The sequence below is a fragment of the Ranitomeya variabilis genome, chromosome 6, assembly GCF_051348905.1.
Source record: "Ranitomeya variabilis isolate aRanVar5 chromosome 6, aRanVar5.hap1, whole genome shotgun sequence".
Classification (NCBI taxonomy): Eukaryota; Metazoa; Chordata; class Amphibia; order Anura; family Dendrobatidae; genus Ranitomeya; species Ranitomeya variabilis.
This window is the reverse complement of record NC_135237.1, coordinates 199,544,164-199,559,462: the sequence shown is the minus strand read 5'-3', so window position 1 is coordinate 199,559,462 and position 15,299 is coordinate 199,544,164. Positions and strand designations below refer to the sequence as shown.

General features: G+C 45.0%; 1 protein-coding gene across 4 annotated transcripts in view; it reads right to left on the bottom strand.

Moving 5' to 3' along the window:
• The window catches only part of TNS3 (tensin 3), a 586,621-nt gene that overhangs the window by 255,234 nt on the left and 316,088 nt on the right, over positions 1 to 15,299 (bottom strand). For all 4 annotated transcript variants that reach the window (XM_077269387.1, XM_077269390.1, XM_077269388.1 and 1 more), the window contains exons 11-12: positions 7,465 to 7,548; positions 2,913 to 3,025 (exon numbers count right to left, since the gene is read on the bottom strand). In XM_077269387.1, coding sequence (XP_077125502.1) covers positions 2,913 to 3,025; positions 7,465 to 7,548 — 197 coding nt within the window. The remainder of the gene's footprint in view (positions 1 to 2,912; positions 3,026 to 7,464; positions 7,549 to 15,299) is intronic.

Below are 15,299 nucleotides of genomic sequence, written 5' to 3'. Positions count from 1 at the left end.
GTGACAGACTGCCAACTGTAACATTGCCGACACAGTGACAGCTGATGGCTCAGCGTATGGCGTGGGGCTGAACAGAAACACATAACTGCAACTGGGCAACTCTCAGCGTGACTGAACCCATGTTGTATGTCACAGGATTTGTCAGGGGATACAAAAAGGTCTACTCCCCCCTCTAGATTACCAAACAGATGTATACACTACCAACACTCAGGCACACAGATGCTGCAAGTGTACGATGAGCGATCAGAAGAGCTGTACGGCATGTTACACTAACGCCACAGCGCCGGTCAAGATGGCGCTTGCTTGCTACATATTAAATACAGACATCGCAAATCACAAATTTAAAAAAACCTGCCCAAATTAATTTATAGAGAGTATTCTGTGGTTCTGCTCTGTCTGGTGGTGAGACAAGTATCGTAGATTATGGATATAGAAAGTTGGCTTCGACTTTACAGGTGTTTTTATATTGTAGTACACTGCTGTCCGAAAACATTCAAAATGGCGTGATGTGGAGAATTGGTGTCCTCAGCCTTAAGGCCCCGTCTCACACAGCGACGCTGCAGCGATACAGACAACGATGCTGATCGCTGCAGCGTCGTTGTGTGGTCGCTGTGTGGTCGCTGTGTGGTCGCTGGGGAGCTGTCACACAGACAGCTCTCTCCAGCGACCAACGATCAGGGGAACGACTTCGGCATCGTTGAAACTGTCTTCAACGATGCCGAAGTCCCCCTGCAGCACCCGGGTAACCAGGGTAAACATCGGGTTACTAAGCGCAGGGCCGCGCTTAGTAACCCGATGTTTACCCTGGTTACCAGCGTAAATGTAAAAAAAAAAAAACAGTACATACTCACCATCTGTTGCCCGTCAGGTCCCTTGGCGTCTGCTTCCTGCTCTGACTGAGCCGCCGTACAGTGAGAGCAGAGCGCAGCGGTGACGTCACTGCTGTGCTCTCACTTTGCGGCGGCAGTCAGAGCAGGAAGCAGACGGCAAGGGACCTGACGGGCAACAGATGGTGAGTATGTACTGTTTGTTTTTTTTTACATTTACGCTGGTAACCAGGGTAAACATCGGGTTACTAAGCGCGGCCCTGCGCTTAGTAACCCGATGTTTACCCTGGTTACCAGTGAAGACATCGCTGGATCGGTGTCACACACACCGATTCAGCGATGTCAGCGGGACCTCAACGACCAAAAAAAGGTCCAGGCCATTCTGACACGACCAGCGATCTCGCAGCAGGGGCCTGATCGCTGGTACGTGTCACACATAGCGAGATCGCTACTGAGGTCGCTGTTGCGTCACAAAACTTGTGACTCAGCAGCGATCTCGCTAGCGATCTCGCTATGTGAGACGGGGCCTTTACATTACACGTACAAGTTGCCTCCGGAAGAAGCTGGCAGCAAAACGCGCATTGGGGTGAGGGGACGTGGAGGTGACCTCAGATAACGGAGCCTTCTTATCTTAACCCCTACCAGGTAAATGAATTAAGTCACTAAGCACTTTATTTCCATCGGTCTCACCAAGATGCAGTAGGTAATTTAGCATTAAGGGCTGCTGTCTCTGTTGATTCACTCACACTGTTGTAAATATTAATTTAAGAGGGCAGCACAGAGTTTACACACCTACTGTATAACATAGCACCAGTAGAGTTGAGAGTCCCATGGTTTTTACTGTTTACAGTAAGGAATAACATACGGTAACAATAGTGATTCAATTATGATCCAATAGTGCAGTGATTATGTCAGTGTACATTACCTGATATATCCCATAAGTCTATTGCTCCCTATGGCATTTTTTTGATAGTGCAAATAGCTACAAGCATATATATATATATATATATATTATATTTTAAGTATTCTAAGTGACACCTCTAAGCGTCCCTTTTTGTGACATCTCTGCTTATTTTATTATCATGTTTTAATGAATTATAAATAAAGTCACATTTTTATTAGGGATCTCTTCAGTATTTGACCCATTATTTGGTTTGAAGTGTAATATGTGTATCTGTTGAAGAGCCTAAAATAACAGTCTTGGACCTTTCTGTATAATTAAAGATACCAAATGTGTATTTTTTGTTTTCTTTTTAATGGGGCAAAAGGGGGGCGATACGAGCTTGTGTTTTTTCTTTTATTTTTTTTCATATTTATTTTAAACTTTTCTTTCCCCTTTTTACTAGATTACTGATTTATTGGATTAAATCAGCAGTCATGTGCCAGGAAAAAGAAAGGACGCGACAAATGATGTAAGTTTACGTCATATGTCGTGATGGGGTTAACGCTGGAGTAGTGTTTAAAGCAATCTTTAGGAAATTTGTAAACTGTATGTTCTAACTTTACTTGTACTAAACTTTCAGATATTTTCTCATCCACAAATGACTGCTTATAACCTTATACAGAACCTGGGGGTTGTATAACATTTCAGAATATGCTGCCATGTGAACAGGCGGAATAACACCATTTCTGGTCATTGTGTGACTTGCATCCAGCCTATTTCACCTCTGCAGGCTCCATCTATAATTTCGTAGTAGTCTCTAGCCTAGTAGGGGAATAGTATCAAGGAAGACATTATACAACAGTAGTGAGCAGTGTGGCTGTAAATCCAGCATTGAACTGAAATGCATTCGCTGAAAGTTGATACTCGATTTGCCGGTGTCTACCCGGTCTCTCCATATTCGGAGTGTCCCTCACTCTTCCCTCCCCTCCCATAGACTGCGGTATTCTTTGACCAAGTCGGATTGGAGCAGCACTTCAGAGTATATGACAAATTCAGGACGTCCAGGAGTGGGCTAGAAGTAGCTTATAACAGGAGATAGGAGCAGATTTGTCTGATAAAATGGATTATAAAGTTTGTTTTATTATTTTGTAGTTGATTTATTAAAAGTTTGTTGAAACAGTAGTGACGATTTAGGTACTCACATCCACCTGCATCAAAATTAGGAATACCATGGAGAATGACGTAATGCAAAAACAGAGGGGTTGCATTCATCTTTTCCATCCCTGATAGCAGTCCATTCAGAAAATTGACATATCTAACAAAGGAAAATGGCATATTATTAACACGAGTCATGCATATTTAGCCTACAGATTTAGCAATGTATATCACACATTTGGATCCATACTTTTTTCATTTGGTGTATTTGGTAAAACTTGACTCTTCCAATTATAACAGATACTCATAAGTCTCAAAAAAAAATTGGCAAATAAATATTTGAAAGAGATTAATACCAAAATTATTCTTGCTTTCCACTGTGTACTTACAAACGTGATATTTTACAGATGTCCGTTTTAGAAAAGGAGCCTAAAGGAGATGACCACTTGTAAACAAACCCTTTTGAATGGTCCAACGTTTTGAATGAATACAAACAAAATAAAATAAAGATACTTCCCTCCTGGACCGTCACTGCTACTCCTCCACTCCGAGTAGTGTCCATGAGCAATCTTGTGACACTGGTTAAGTCACGTGATCACTGAAGTCTATCAGCATCAGCTGAAGGGCTGAAGCCTTCACAGTTCCATCAGAGTTCCATTATTAAAGGGCCACTGTCACCCCCTCCAGCCGTTATAAACTAAAAGAGCCACCTTGTGCAGCAGTAATGCTGCATTCTAACAAGGTGGCTCTTCTTGTTTTTGGTGCAAGTATTCCCAAAATAAAGCGTTTTATAACTTCTCCAAAATACCTGTCTTTCGCCAGGGAGGCATGTCCTCACCCCCCTGCTTGAAACGCCACACTGCCGTCACACAAATCTTAAGGGTTGCCGGGTGCCGCCCCCTCCGCGCTGTTTTCGCATGAAATCCGGCGCCTGCGCTGTTTAGTACTGGCTGGGGCAGGCGCAGTCTGCAAGCCTGGCTGTGACGTCAAGACGGCCAGAGCTCACTGCGCCTGCACCAGACAGTACTAAACAGCGCAGGCGCCGGATTTCATGCGAAAAAAGCGCGGAGGGGGCGGCGCCCCTGAAGATTTGAGTGACGGCAGTGTGGCGTTCCAAGCAGGGGGGTGAGGACATGCCTCCCTGGAGAAAGACAGGTATTTTGGAGAAGTTAAAAAATGCTTTATTTTGGGAATTCTTGAACCAAAAACTAAAAGAGCCACCTTGTTAGAATGCAGCATTACTGCTGCACAAGGTGGCTCTTTTAGTTTATAACGGCTGGAGGGGGTGACAGTGGCCCTTTAAGGCTCGCTCACACTGGCGTATAATACAAATGAGTGCAATGCAAGAAAATCTATCACTGCACCCTGCCCTGTGTTGTTGAATGAGGCAGAGCAGATCTGTGAATTTTTTCTCATGCCGATACGCCATGAGAAAAATAATTGCTGCATGCTGCAAGTGGCAGCCGATACTGCATGGCACGCACACATACAAGTCAATGGGTGTGTGCAAAACATTGGACTGCTCTCGGATGTCATCTGAGTGCAGTCCGATACATGTAGGGATAGGCAATGGAGGGGATGGAGACTTTTCCTCACTTGTGCTGTGATTCGCACATGCAAGCTGATCGGAGCACAGTAGAATGACTCTTGGCTCACTGTTGCAGCAGAGTTTTAACAGCGTGTCATTTCCATATCCCATTGGATGCTAGAAGCTAATGTGAACCCTGCCTTAGTCAAACAGTGGGAAATCAAAATTGGTTGTCTAGATAAGGATAAAGCATTTAAAATCTAAGCATACAAAGATGTGAAGTCTTTTTAGAATACATATTAATATATTGCATTGATGCGCACTTTGAGGTTACATGATCACATCCAGGCTCGGACTGGCCAACCGGAGAACCGGAGGATTCTCCGGTGGGCCCAGGCACTGACACCTGCTGGCATACTTGCCAGCAGCTGCCTAGGGCCCCCACTGCTCCAAGGGCCAAAAGCCAGTGGCTATGGGGCCCCTGAGTCAAGGGGGCCCGCCCAGTGCCAGGCTAGCAGCAGCTGGAGACAGGATCCTGTCCCCGCTGCTAAAGCAAAATGAATATTCACGCTTCTCCACGCCCCTATGGGCGTGGAGAAGCGTGAATACCATTTTTTTTTAATAGCGGGCAGCGTTAGCCGCAGGGTGAGGCTAACGCTGCCCGCATGTAAAGCCCCACCACCGCACCACACACACGCACCGTCCGCACCACATACACAGGCACACAGAGTCAGGCACACAGAGTCAGACACACAGAGTCAGACACACAGAGTCAGACACACAGAGTCAGACACACAGAGTCAGACACACAGAGTCAGACACACAGAGTCAGACACACAGCACAGTTCACCTCCTGGCAGCAGCAGCACATCCCGGCGTCCTGCTTCCTGTCTGAGACAGCCCAGCTGGACGACGTCATCATCCAGCACGCTGTCTCAGACAGAAAGCTGCCGGCAAAGAAGAGGCTGCAGGGAGGTGAGCTGTGCTGTGTGAGTGTGCCTGCGTGTCTGTGTGTGAGTGTGCCTGCGTGTCTGTGTGTGAGTGTGCCTGCGTGTCTGTGTGTGAGTGTGCCTGCGTGTCTGTGTGTGAGTGTGCCTGCGTGTCTGTGTGTGAGTGTGCCTGCGTGTCTGTGTGTGAGTGTGCCTGCGTGTCTGTGTGTGAGTGTGCCTGCGTGTCTGTGTGTGAGTGTGCCTGCGTGTCTGTGTGTCTGTGCGCCTGCGTGTCTGTGTGTGAGTGTGCCTGCGTGTCTGTGTGTGAGTGTGCCTGCGTGTCTGTGTGTGAGTGTGCCTGCGTGTCTGTGTGTGAGTGTGCCTGCGTGTCTGTGTGTGAGTGTGCCTGCGTGTCTGTGTGTGAGTGTGCCTGCGTGTCTGTGTGTGAGTGTGCTTGCGTGTGTGTGCATGCGTGAGTGTGCCTGCGTGTGTGTGTTGGTGGGGAAGCACAATGATATTGGTGGGGGACGCAATAGTGCCTGGCGATGGGCAATGATGGCGGTGGGGGGAGACAGTGATGGAGGTGATGGGCAATGATGGCGGTGGGGGGAGACAATGATGGAGGTGATGGGCAATGATGGTGGTGGGGGAGACAATGATGGAGATGATGGGCAATGATGGTGGTGGGGGAGACAATGATGGAGGTGATGGGCAATGATGGAGGTGATTAGGCAATGATGGAGGTGATTGGCAATGATGGAGGTGATTAGGCAATGATGGAGGTGATGGGCAATGATGGAGATGATGGGCAATGATGGAGGTGGGGGAGACAATGATGGTAGGGGGAGGCAATGATGGTGGTGATAAGCAATGATGGTGGGGAGGCAATGATGGAGGTGATGGGCAATGATGGCAGTGGGGCAGGCAACGATGGAGGTGATGGGCAATGATGGAGGTGATGGGCAATGATGGTGGTGGGGGAGGCAATGATGGTGGCGATAAGCAATGATGGTGGGGGGGGCAATGATGGTGAGAGGAAGCAACGATGGAAGTGATGGGCAATGTTGGAGGTGATGGGCAATGAAGGTGAGAGGAGGCAATGATGGAGGCGATTGGGCAATGATGGTGGTGATGGGGGAGGCAATGATGGAGATAATGGGCAATGATGGTGGTGGGGGAGACAATAATGGAGATGATGGGCAATGATGGTGGTGGGGGAGACAATGATGGAGATGATGGGCAATGATGGTGGTGGGGGAGACAATGATGGAGGTGATGGGCAATGATGGAGGTGATTAGGCAATGATGGAGGTGATGGGCAATGATGGAGATGATGGGCAATGATGGAGGTGGGGGAGACAATGATGGTGGGGGAGGCAATGATGGTGGTGATAAGCAATGATGGTGGGGAGGCAATGATGGAGGTGATGGGCAATGATGGCGGTGGGGGCAGGCAATGATGGAGGTGATGGGCAATGATGGAGGTGATGGGCAATGATGGTGGTGGGGGGAGGCAATGATGGAGATGGTGGAATGGGCAGTGATGGGGTGGTGGGGGAGAAGAAGGCAATGATGGAGGTGGTGATGAGGACAATGATGGGGGTGGAAAGGGGCTGCATTATACTTTGTGAGGGGGGCTACATTATATTCTGTGGGGGGACTGCATTATTCTCAGGGGACTACATTATATTCTGGGGGCCTACATCATACTATATGAGGGGGCTACAGTATACTTTATGGGGGCTGCAATATATTCTGTGGTGGGGCTGCATTATTCTCTCAGGGGACTACATTATATTCTGGGGGGGCTCCATATTACTATATGAGGGGTCTACAGTCTACAGTGTACGCTATGGGGGGGTTGCATTATATTCTGTGGTGGGGCTGCATTATTCACTCAGGGGGTGACATTATATTCTATGAGGGGGCTATTTCTCTATGATTCTACCCCAACACCTGCTACATAATTAAGACGTGTACTACCTTATATTATGCCCTGGTATTAGCGTGTTTTACCACACAATTGGTGGTCTTGTATTTCTAGGTAGCTGCATAGTGGGCCCCAAGAATGATTTTCTCTAGTGGGCCCAAGGTGCTCCAGTCCGACGCTGATCACATCTGCTACATCACAAAAACACCCACCTTATTTGAGATGGCTGCATAAGTAATGATAGTTTATCATCAAAAAACTTCTTCATGGCAAAACGATCTAGAGCTTGGTCAGCGCTGAAAAGAGACATGAACATTTACTAAGGAATAAGTTACTGCACATTTTTATAAGAAAACAAATTAAGTACCGTAATTAATCCCAGAAAATTCAGACATTTATAAAGAAACTAAAAGTTATAGTGGGTAGGGAAAGTATTCAGACCCCTTTAAATTTTTCACTCTGTTTCATTGCAGCCATTTGGTAAATTCAAAAAAGTTCATTTTTTTTCTCTTTAATGTACAATATGCACCCCATTTTGACTGGAAAAAAACAGAAATGTAGAAATATTTTCAAATTTAAAAAAAAAAAACTTGAAATGTCATAAGTATTCAGAACCTTTGCTCAGTATTGAGTAGAAGACCCTTTTGAGCTAGTACAGCCTTGAGTCTTCTTGGGAATGTTCTTGGGAACCAGTTTTTCACACCTGGATTTGGGGATGCTCTGCCATTCTTCCTTGCAGATCCTCTCCAGTTCCGTGAGGTTGGATGGTGAACATTGGTGGACAGCCATTTTCAAGTCTCTCCAGAGATGCTCAATTGGGTTTAGGTCAGGTCTCTGGCTGGGCCAGTCAAGAATTGTCACAGAGTTATTCTGAAGACACTCCTTTGTTATTTTAGCTGTGTGCTTAGGGTCATTGTCTTGTTGGAAGGTGAACCCTCGGTCAAGTCTGAGGTCCAGAGCACTCAGGAAGAGGTTTTCATCCAGGATATCTCTGTACTTAGCCGCATTCATGTTTCCTTCAATGACATCCAGTCGTCCTGTCCATGCAGCTGAAAAACACCCCCATAGCATGATGCTGCCACCACCATGTTTCACTGTTGGGATTGTATTGGGCAGCTGATGAGCAGTGCCTGGTTTTCTCCACACATACCACTTAGAATTATGACCAAAAAGGTCTATTTTCGTCTCATCAGACCAGACAATCTTATTTCTCATAGTCTGGGAGTCCATCATGTATTTTTTAGCAAGCTCTATGCGGGCTTTCATATGTCTTGCACTGAGGAGATAGTACTAATAGAGAACCGTGTGCACTACTAAGGAAGGTGCCGTAGTAGGATCCCACACCATGAACTAATACAGAATAAACTAGGCACTCAACTTAAGGATGAATTTTTTTTTACTTTTAACGTAGTCAAGGCAAAACGTTTCGTCTGCATTTGGCCTTTATCAATTACAAACTATACAGGAGTGTCAGGGATTCGTGGGAATCCTGTGGATTTTAGTGAGGCACGTCTTGGTATGGTCACTTTCACAAGAGTATGGGGCGCTTAAAGAGGAAAAACCCCAATGGTAAACAAGCCAGGGGACCTGAATGTGTGCACGTGCCTGGAGAAAGACGCAGCGTCCGCTGACACACCGAGACGTGCCTCACTTAAATCCATAGGATTCCCACGAGTCCCTGACACTCTTGTATATGTTTGTAATTGATAAAGGCCAAATGCAGCCGAAACGTTTTAACTTGAGTACATTAACCCCTTCACCCCCAAGGGTGATTTGCACGTTAATGACCGGGCCAATTTTTACAATTCTGACCACTGTCCCTTTATGAGGCTATAACTCTGGAACGCTTTGACGGATCTTGGCGATTCTGACATTGTTTTCTCGTGACATATTGTACTTCATGTTAGTGGTAAAATTTATTCGATATAACTTGCGTTTATTTGTGAAAAAAATGGAAATTTGGCGAAAATTATGAAAATTTTGCAATTTTCCAACTTTGAATTTTTATGCCCTTAAATCACAGACATATGTCACGCAAAATACTTAATAAGTAACATTTCCCACATGTCTACTTTACATCAGTACAATTTTGGAACCAAAATTTTTTTTTGTGACGGAGTTATAAGGGTTAAAAGTTGACCAGCAATTTCTCATTTTTACAACACCATTTTTTTTTAGGGACCACATCTCATTTGAAGTCATTTTGAGGGGTCTATATGATAGAAAATACTCAAGTGTGACACCATTCTAAAAACTGCACCCCTCAAGGTGCTCAAAACCACATTCAAGAAGTTTATTAACCCTTCAGGTGTTTCACAGGAATTTTTGGAATGTTTAAATAAAAATGAACATTTAACTTTTTTTCACACAAAATTTATTTCAGCTCCAATTTGTTTTATTTTACCAAGGGTAACAGGAGAAAATGGACCCCCAAAGTTGTTGTATAATTTGTCCTGAGTACGCTGATACCCCATATGTGGGGGTAAACCATTGTTTGGGCGCATGGCAGAGCTTGGAAGGGAAGGAGCGCCATTTGACTTTTCAATGCAAAATTGACTGGAATTGAGATGGGACGCCATGTTGCGTTTGGAGAGCCCCTGATGTGCCTAAACATTGAAACTCCCTACAAGTGACACCATTTTGGAAAGTAGACCCCCTAAGGAACTTATCTAGATGTGTGGTGAGCACTTTGACCCACCAAGTGCTTCACAGAAGTTTATAATGCAGAGCCGTAAAAATAAAAAATCATATTTTTTCACAAAAATGATCTTTTCGCCCCCAATTTTTTATTTTCCCAAGGGTAAGAGAAGAAATTGGACCCCAAAAAATGTTGTGCAATTTGTCCTGAGTACGCTGATACCCCATATGTGGGTGTAAACCATTGTTTGGGCGCATGGCAGAGCTTGGAAGGGAAGGAGCGCCATTTGACTTTTCAATGCAAAATTGACTGGAATTGAGATGGGACGCCATGTTGCGTTTGGAGAGCCCCTGATGTGCCTAAACATTGAAACTCCCTACAAGTGACACCATTTTGGAAAGTAGACCCCCTAAGGAACTTATCTAGATGTGTGGTGAGCACTTTGACCCACCAAGTGCTTCACAGAAGTTTATAATGCAGAGCCGTAAAAATAAAAAATCATATTTTTTCACAAAAATGATCTTTTCGCCCCCAATTTTTTATTTTCCCAAGGGTAAGAGAAGAAATTGGACCGCAAAAAATGTTGTGCAATTTGTCCTGAGTACGCTGATACCCCATATGTGGGTGTAAACCATTGTTTTGGCGCATGGCAGAGCTTGGAAGGGAAGGAGCGCCATTTGACTTTTCAATGCAAAATTGACTGGAATTGAGATGGGACGCCATGTTGCGTTTGGAGAGCCCCTGATGTGCCTAAACATTGAAACTCCCTACAAGTGACACCATTTTGGAAAGTAGACCCCCTAAGGAACTTATCTAGATGTGTGGTGAGCACTTTGACCCACCAAGTGCTTCACAGAAGTTTATAATGCAGAGCCGTAAAAATAAAAAATCATATTTTTTCACAAAAATGATCTTTTCGCCCCCAATTTTTTATTTTCCCAAGGGTAAGAGAAGAAATTGGACCGCAAAAAATGTTGTGCAATTTGTCCTGAGTACGCTGATACCCCATATGTGGGTGTAAACCATTGTTTTGGCGCATGGCAGAGCTTGGAAGGGAAGGAGCGCCATTTGACTTTTCAATGCAAAATTGACTGGAATTGAGATGGGACGCCATGTTGCGTTTGGAGAGCCCCTGATGTGCCTAAACATTGAAACTCCCTACAAGTGACACCATTTTGGAAAGTAGACCCCCTAAGGAACTTATCTAGATGTGTTTTGAGAGCTTTGAACCCCCAAGTGTTTCACTACAGATTATAACGCAGAGCCGTGAAAATAATTTTTTTTTTTTTTTCTCAAAAATGATTTTTTAGCCCCCAGCTTTGTATTTTTACAAGGGTAACAGAATAAATTGGACCCCAAAATTTGTTTTCCAATTTGTCCTGAGTACGCTGATACCCCATATGTGGGGGGGAACCACTGTTTGGGCGCATGACAGAGCTCGGAAGGGAAGGAGCGCCATTTGGAATGCAGACTTAAATGGATTGGTCAGCAGCCGTCACGTTGCATTTGCAGAGCCCCTGATGTACCCAAACAGTACAAACCCCCCACAAGTGACCCCATATTGGAAACTAGACCTCCCAAGGAACTTATCTAGATGTGTTTTGAGAACTTTGAACCCCCAAGTGTTTCACTAAAGTTTATAGCGCAAATCCGTGAAAATAAAAATTCTTTTTTTTTTTCACAAAAATGATTTTTTAGCCCCCAGTTTTGTATTTTCACAAGGGTAACAGGATAAATTGGACCCCAAAAGTTGTTGTCCAATTTGTCCTGAGTACGCTGATACCCCATATGTGGGGGGGAACCACTGTTTGGGTGCATGACAGAGCTCGGAAGGGAAGGAGCACCATTTGGAATGCAGCCTTAAATGGATTGGTCTGCAGGCGTCACGTTGCATTTGCAGAGCCCCTGATGTACCCAAACAGTACAAACCCCCCACAAGTGACCCCATATTGGAAACTAGACCTCCCAAGGAACTTATCTAGATGTGGTGTGAGAACTTTGAACCCCCAAGTGTTTCACTACAGTTTATAACGCAGAGCCGTGAAAATAAAACATCTTTTTTTTCCCACAAAAATGATTTTTAGCCCCCCAAATTTTTATTTTCCTAAGGATAACAAGAGAGCTTGGACCCCAGAAGTTGTTGTTCAATTTGTCCCGAGTACGCTGATAACACATATGTTGGGGTAAACCCCTTTTTGGGCGCACGGGAGAGCTCGGAAGGGAAGGAGCACTGTTTTACTTTTTCAACGCAGAATTGGCTGGAATTGAGATTGGACGCCATGTCGCGCTTGGAGAGCCCCTGATGTGCCTGGACAGTGGAAACTCCCCAATTCTACCTGAAACCCTAACCCAAACACACCCCTAACCCTAATCCCAACGGTAACCCTAACCACACCCCTAGCCCTGACACACCCATAATTCTAATCCCAACCCTAATCCAAACGTAAATGTAATCTAAACCCTAACCCTAACTTTAGCCCCAACCTTAACTTTAGCCCCAACCCTAACTTTAGCCCCAACCCTAACTTTACCTCCAACCCTAGCCCTAACCCTACCCCTACCCCTAACCCTAAACGTGACTGAAATACGTGGCACTGAAATACGTGGCACTGAAATACGTGGCACTTAAATACGTGGCACTTAAATTCGTGGCACTGAAATACGTGGCACTTAAATACGTGGCACTTAAATACGTGGCACTTAAATACGTGGCACTTAAATACGTGGCACTGAAATATGTGATACGTGGCACTTAAATACGTGGCACTGAAACACGTGGCACTGAAATACGTGATACGTGGCACTGAAATACGTGGCACTGAAATACGTGGCACTGAAATACGTGGCACTGAAATATGTGATACGTGGCACTTAAATACGTGGCACTGAAATACGTGGCACTGAAATACGTGGCACTGAAATACGTGGCACTGAAATACGTGGCACTGAAATATGTGATACGTGGCACTTAAATACGTGGCACTGAAACACGTGGCACTGAAACACGTGGCACTGAAATACGTGATACGTGGCACTGAAATACGTGGCACTGAAATACGTGGCACTGAAATACGTGGCACTGAAATATGTGATACGTGGCACTTAAATACGTGGCACTGAAATACGTGGCACTGAAATACGTGGCACTGAAATACGTGGCACTGAAATACGTGGCACTGAAATATGTGATACGTGGCACTTAAATACGTGGCACTGAAACACGTGGCACTGAAATACGTGATACATGGCACTGAAATACGTGGCACTGAAATACGTGGCACTGAAACACGTGCAACTGAAATACGTGGTACTAAAATATGTGGCACTGAAATACGTGATACGTGGCACTGAAATACGTGGCACTGAAACACGTGGCACTGAAATATGTGATACGTTGCCCTGAAATACATGGCACTGAAATACATGGCACTGAAATACGTGGCACTGAAATACGTGGCACTGAAATACGTGGCACTGAAATACGTGGCACTGAAATACGTGGCACTGAAATACGTGGCACTATGACTGTCAGAAAATGTTCATTAAACGGTTAGGGGTGAGGTTAGGGGTAGAGTTAGGGTTAGGGTTTGGATCCCTTTATCACAATGATGGTGGTGGGTGGCTTTTCAGTGTGTTTTCTGTTTTTTTTTCGATAAAAATGCATGCGTTTTTAACGCAAACAAACGCATGTGCTTAAAAACGCAAGAAAATACTGCAGGTTGTATTTCTGAAAATTAACGCATGCAGAAAAAAACCGCATGCGTTTGAAAACGCGACCAAACGTGTACAAAAAAAACGCATGCGTTTTCAATGTTAAATATAGGGAAAAAACGCATGCGTTTTTTTGTGCAAAAAACGCTGCAGACAAAAACGCAAGTGTGAAACCAGCGACGCTTTTTATAGCAAAAAAGTTTTTGCGTCTCCACATTTTGAGAGCTATAATTTTTCCACATTTTGCTCCACAGAGTCATGTGAGGTCTTGTTTTTTGCGGGACGAGTTGACGTTTTTATTGGTAACATTTTCGGACACGTGACCGTTTTTGATCGCTTTTTATTCCGATTTTTGTGAGGCAGAATGACCAAAAACCAGCAATTCCTGAATTTCTTTTGGGAGAGGCGTTTATACCGTTCCGCGTTTGGTAAAATTGATAAAGCAGTTTTATTCTTCGGGTCAGTACGATTACAGCGATATCTCATTTATATCATTTTTTTATGTTTTGGCGCTTTTATACGATAAAAACTATTTTATAGAAAAAATAATTATTTTGGTATCGCTTTATTCTCAGGACTATAACTTTTTTATTTTTTTGCTGATGATGCTGTGTGGCGGCTTGTTTTTTGCAGGACAAGATGACGTTTTCAGTGGTACCATGGTTATTTATATATGTCTTTTTGATCGCGTGTTATTCCACTTTTTGTTCGGCGGTATGGTAATAAAGCGTTGTTTTTTGCCTCGTTTTTTTTTTTTTTTTCTTACGGTGTTTACTGAAGGGGTTAACTAGTGGGGCAGTTTTATAGGTGGGGTCGTTACGGACGCGGCGATACTAAACATGTGTACTTTTATTGTTTTTTTTTTTTATTTAGATAAAGAAATGTATTTATGGGAATAATATTTTTTTTTTTTTTTCATTATTTTGGAATATTTTTTTTTATTTTTTTTTACACATTTGGAAATTTTTTTTTTTACTTTTTTACTTTGCCCCAGGGGGGGACAATACAGATCGGTGATCTGTCAGTTTGCATAGCACTCTGACAGATCACCGATCTGCGAGAGGTGCAGGCTGCTTCACAGTGCCTGCTCTGAGCAGGCGTCTGTGAAGCCACCTCCCTCCCTGCAGGACCCGGATCCGCGGCCATCTTGGATCCGGGTCTGGAGCAGGCAGGGAGGGAGGTAAGACCCTCGCAGCAACGCGATCACATCGCGTTGCTGCGGGGGGCTCAGGGAAGCCCGCAGGGAGCCCCCTCCCTGCGCGATGCTTCCCTGCACCGCCGGCACATCGCGATCATGTTTGATCGCGGTGTGCCGGGGGTTAATGTGCCGGGAGCGGTCCGTGACCGCTCCTGGCACATAGTGCCGGATGTCAGCTGCGATATGCAGCCGACACCCGGCCGCGATCGGCCGCGCTCCCCCCGTGAGCGCGGCCGATCGGCTATGACGTACTATCCCGTCGGCGGTCATGGGGGCCCACCCCACCTCGACGGGATAGTACGTCGGATGTCAGGAAGGGGTTAAAAGTAAAAAAAAAAAAAATCATCCTTAAGTTGAGTGCCTAGTTTATTTTGTATTGCACTGAGGAGAGGCTTCCGTCAGGCCACTCTGCCATAAAGGCCCGACTGGTGGAGGGCTGCAGTGATAGTTGACTTTGTGGAACTTTCTCCCATCTCCCTACTGCATCTCTGGAGCTCAGA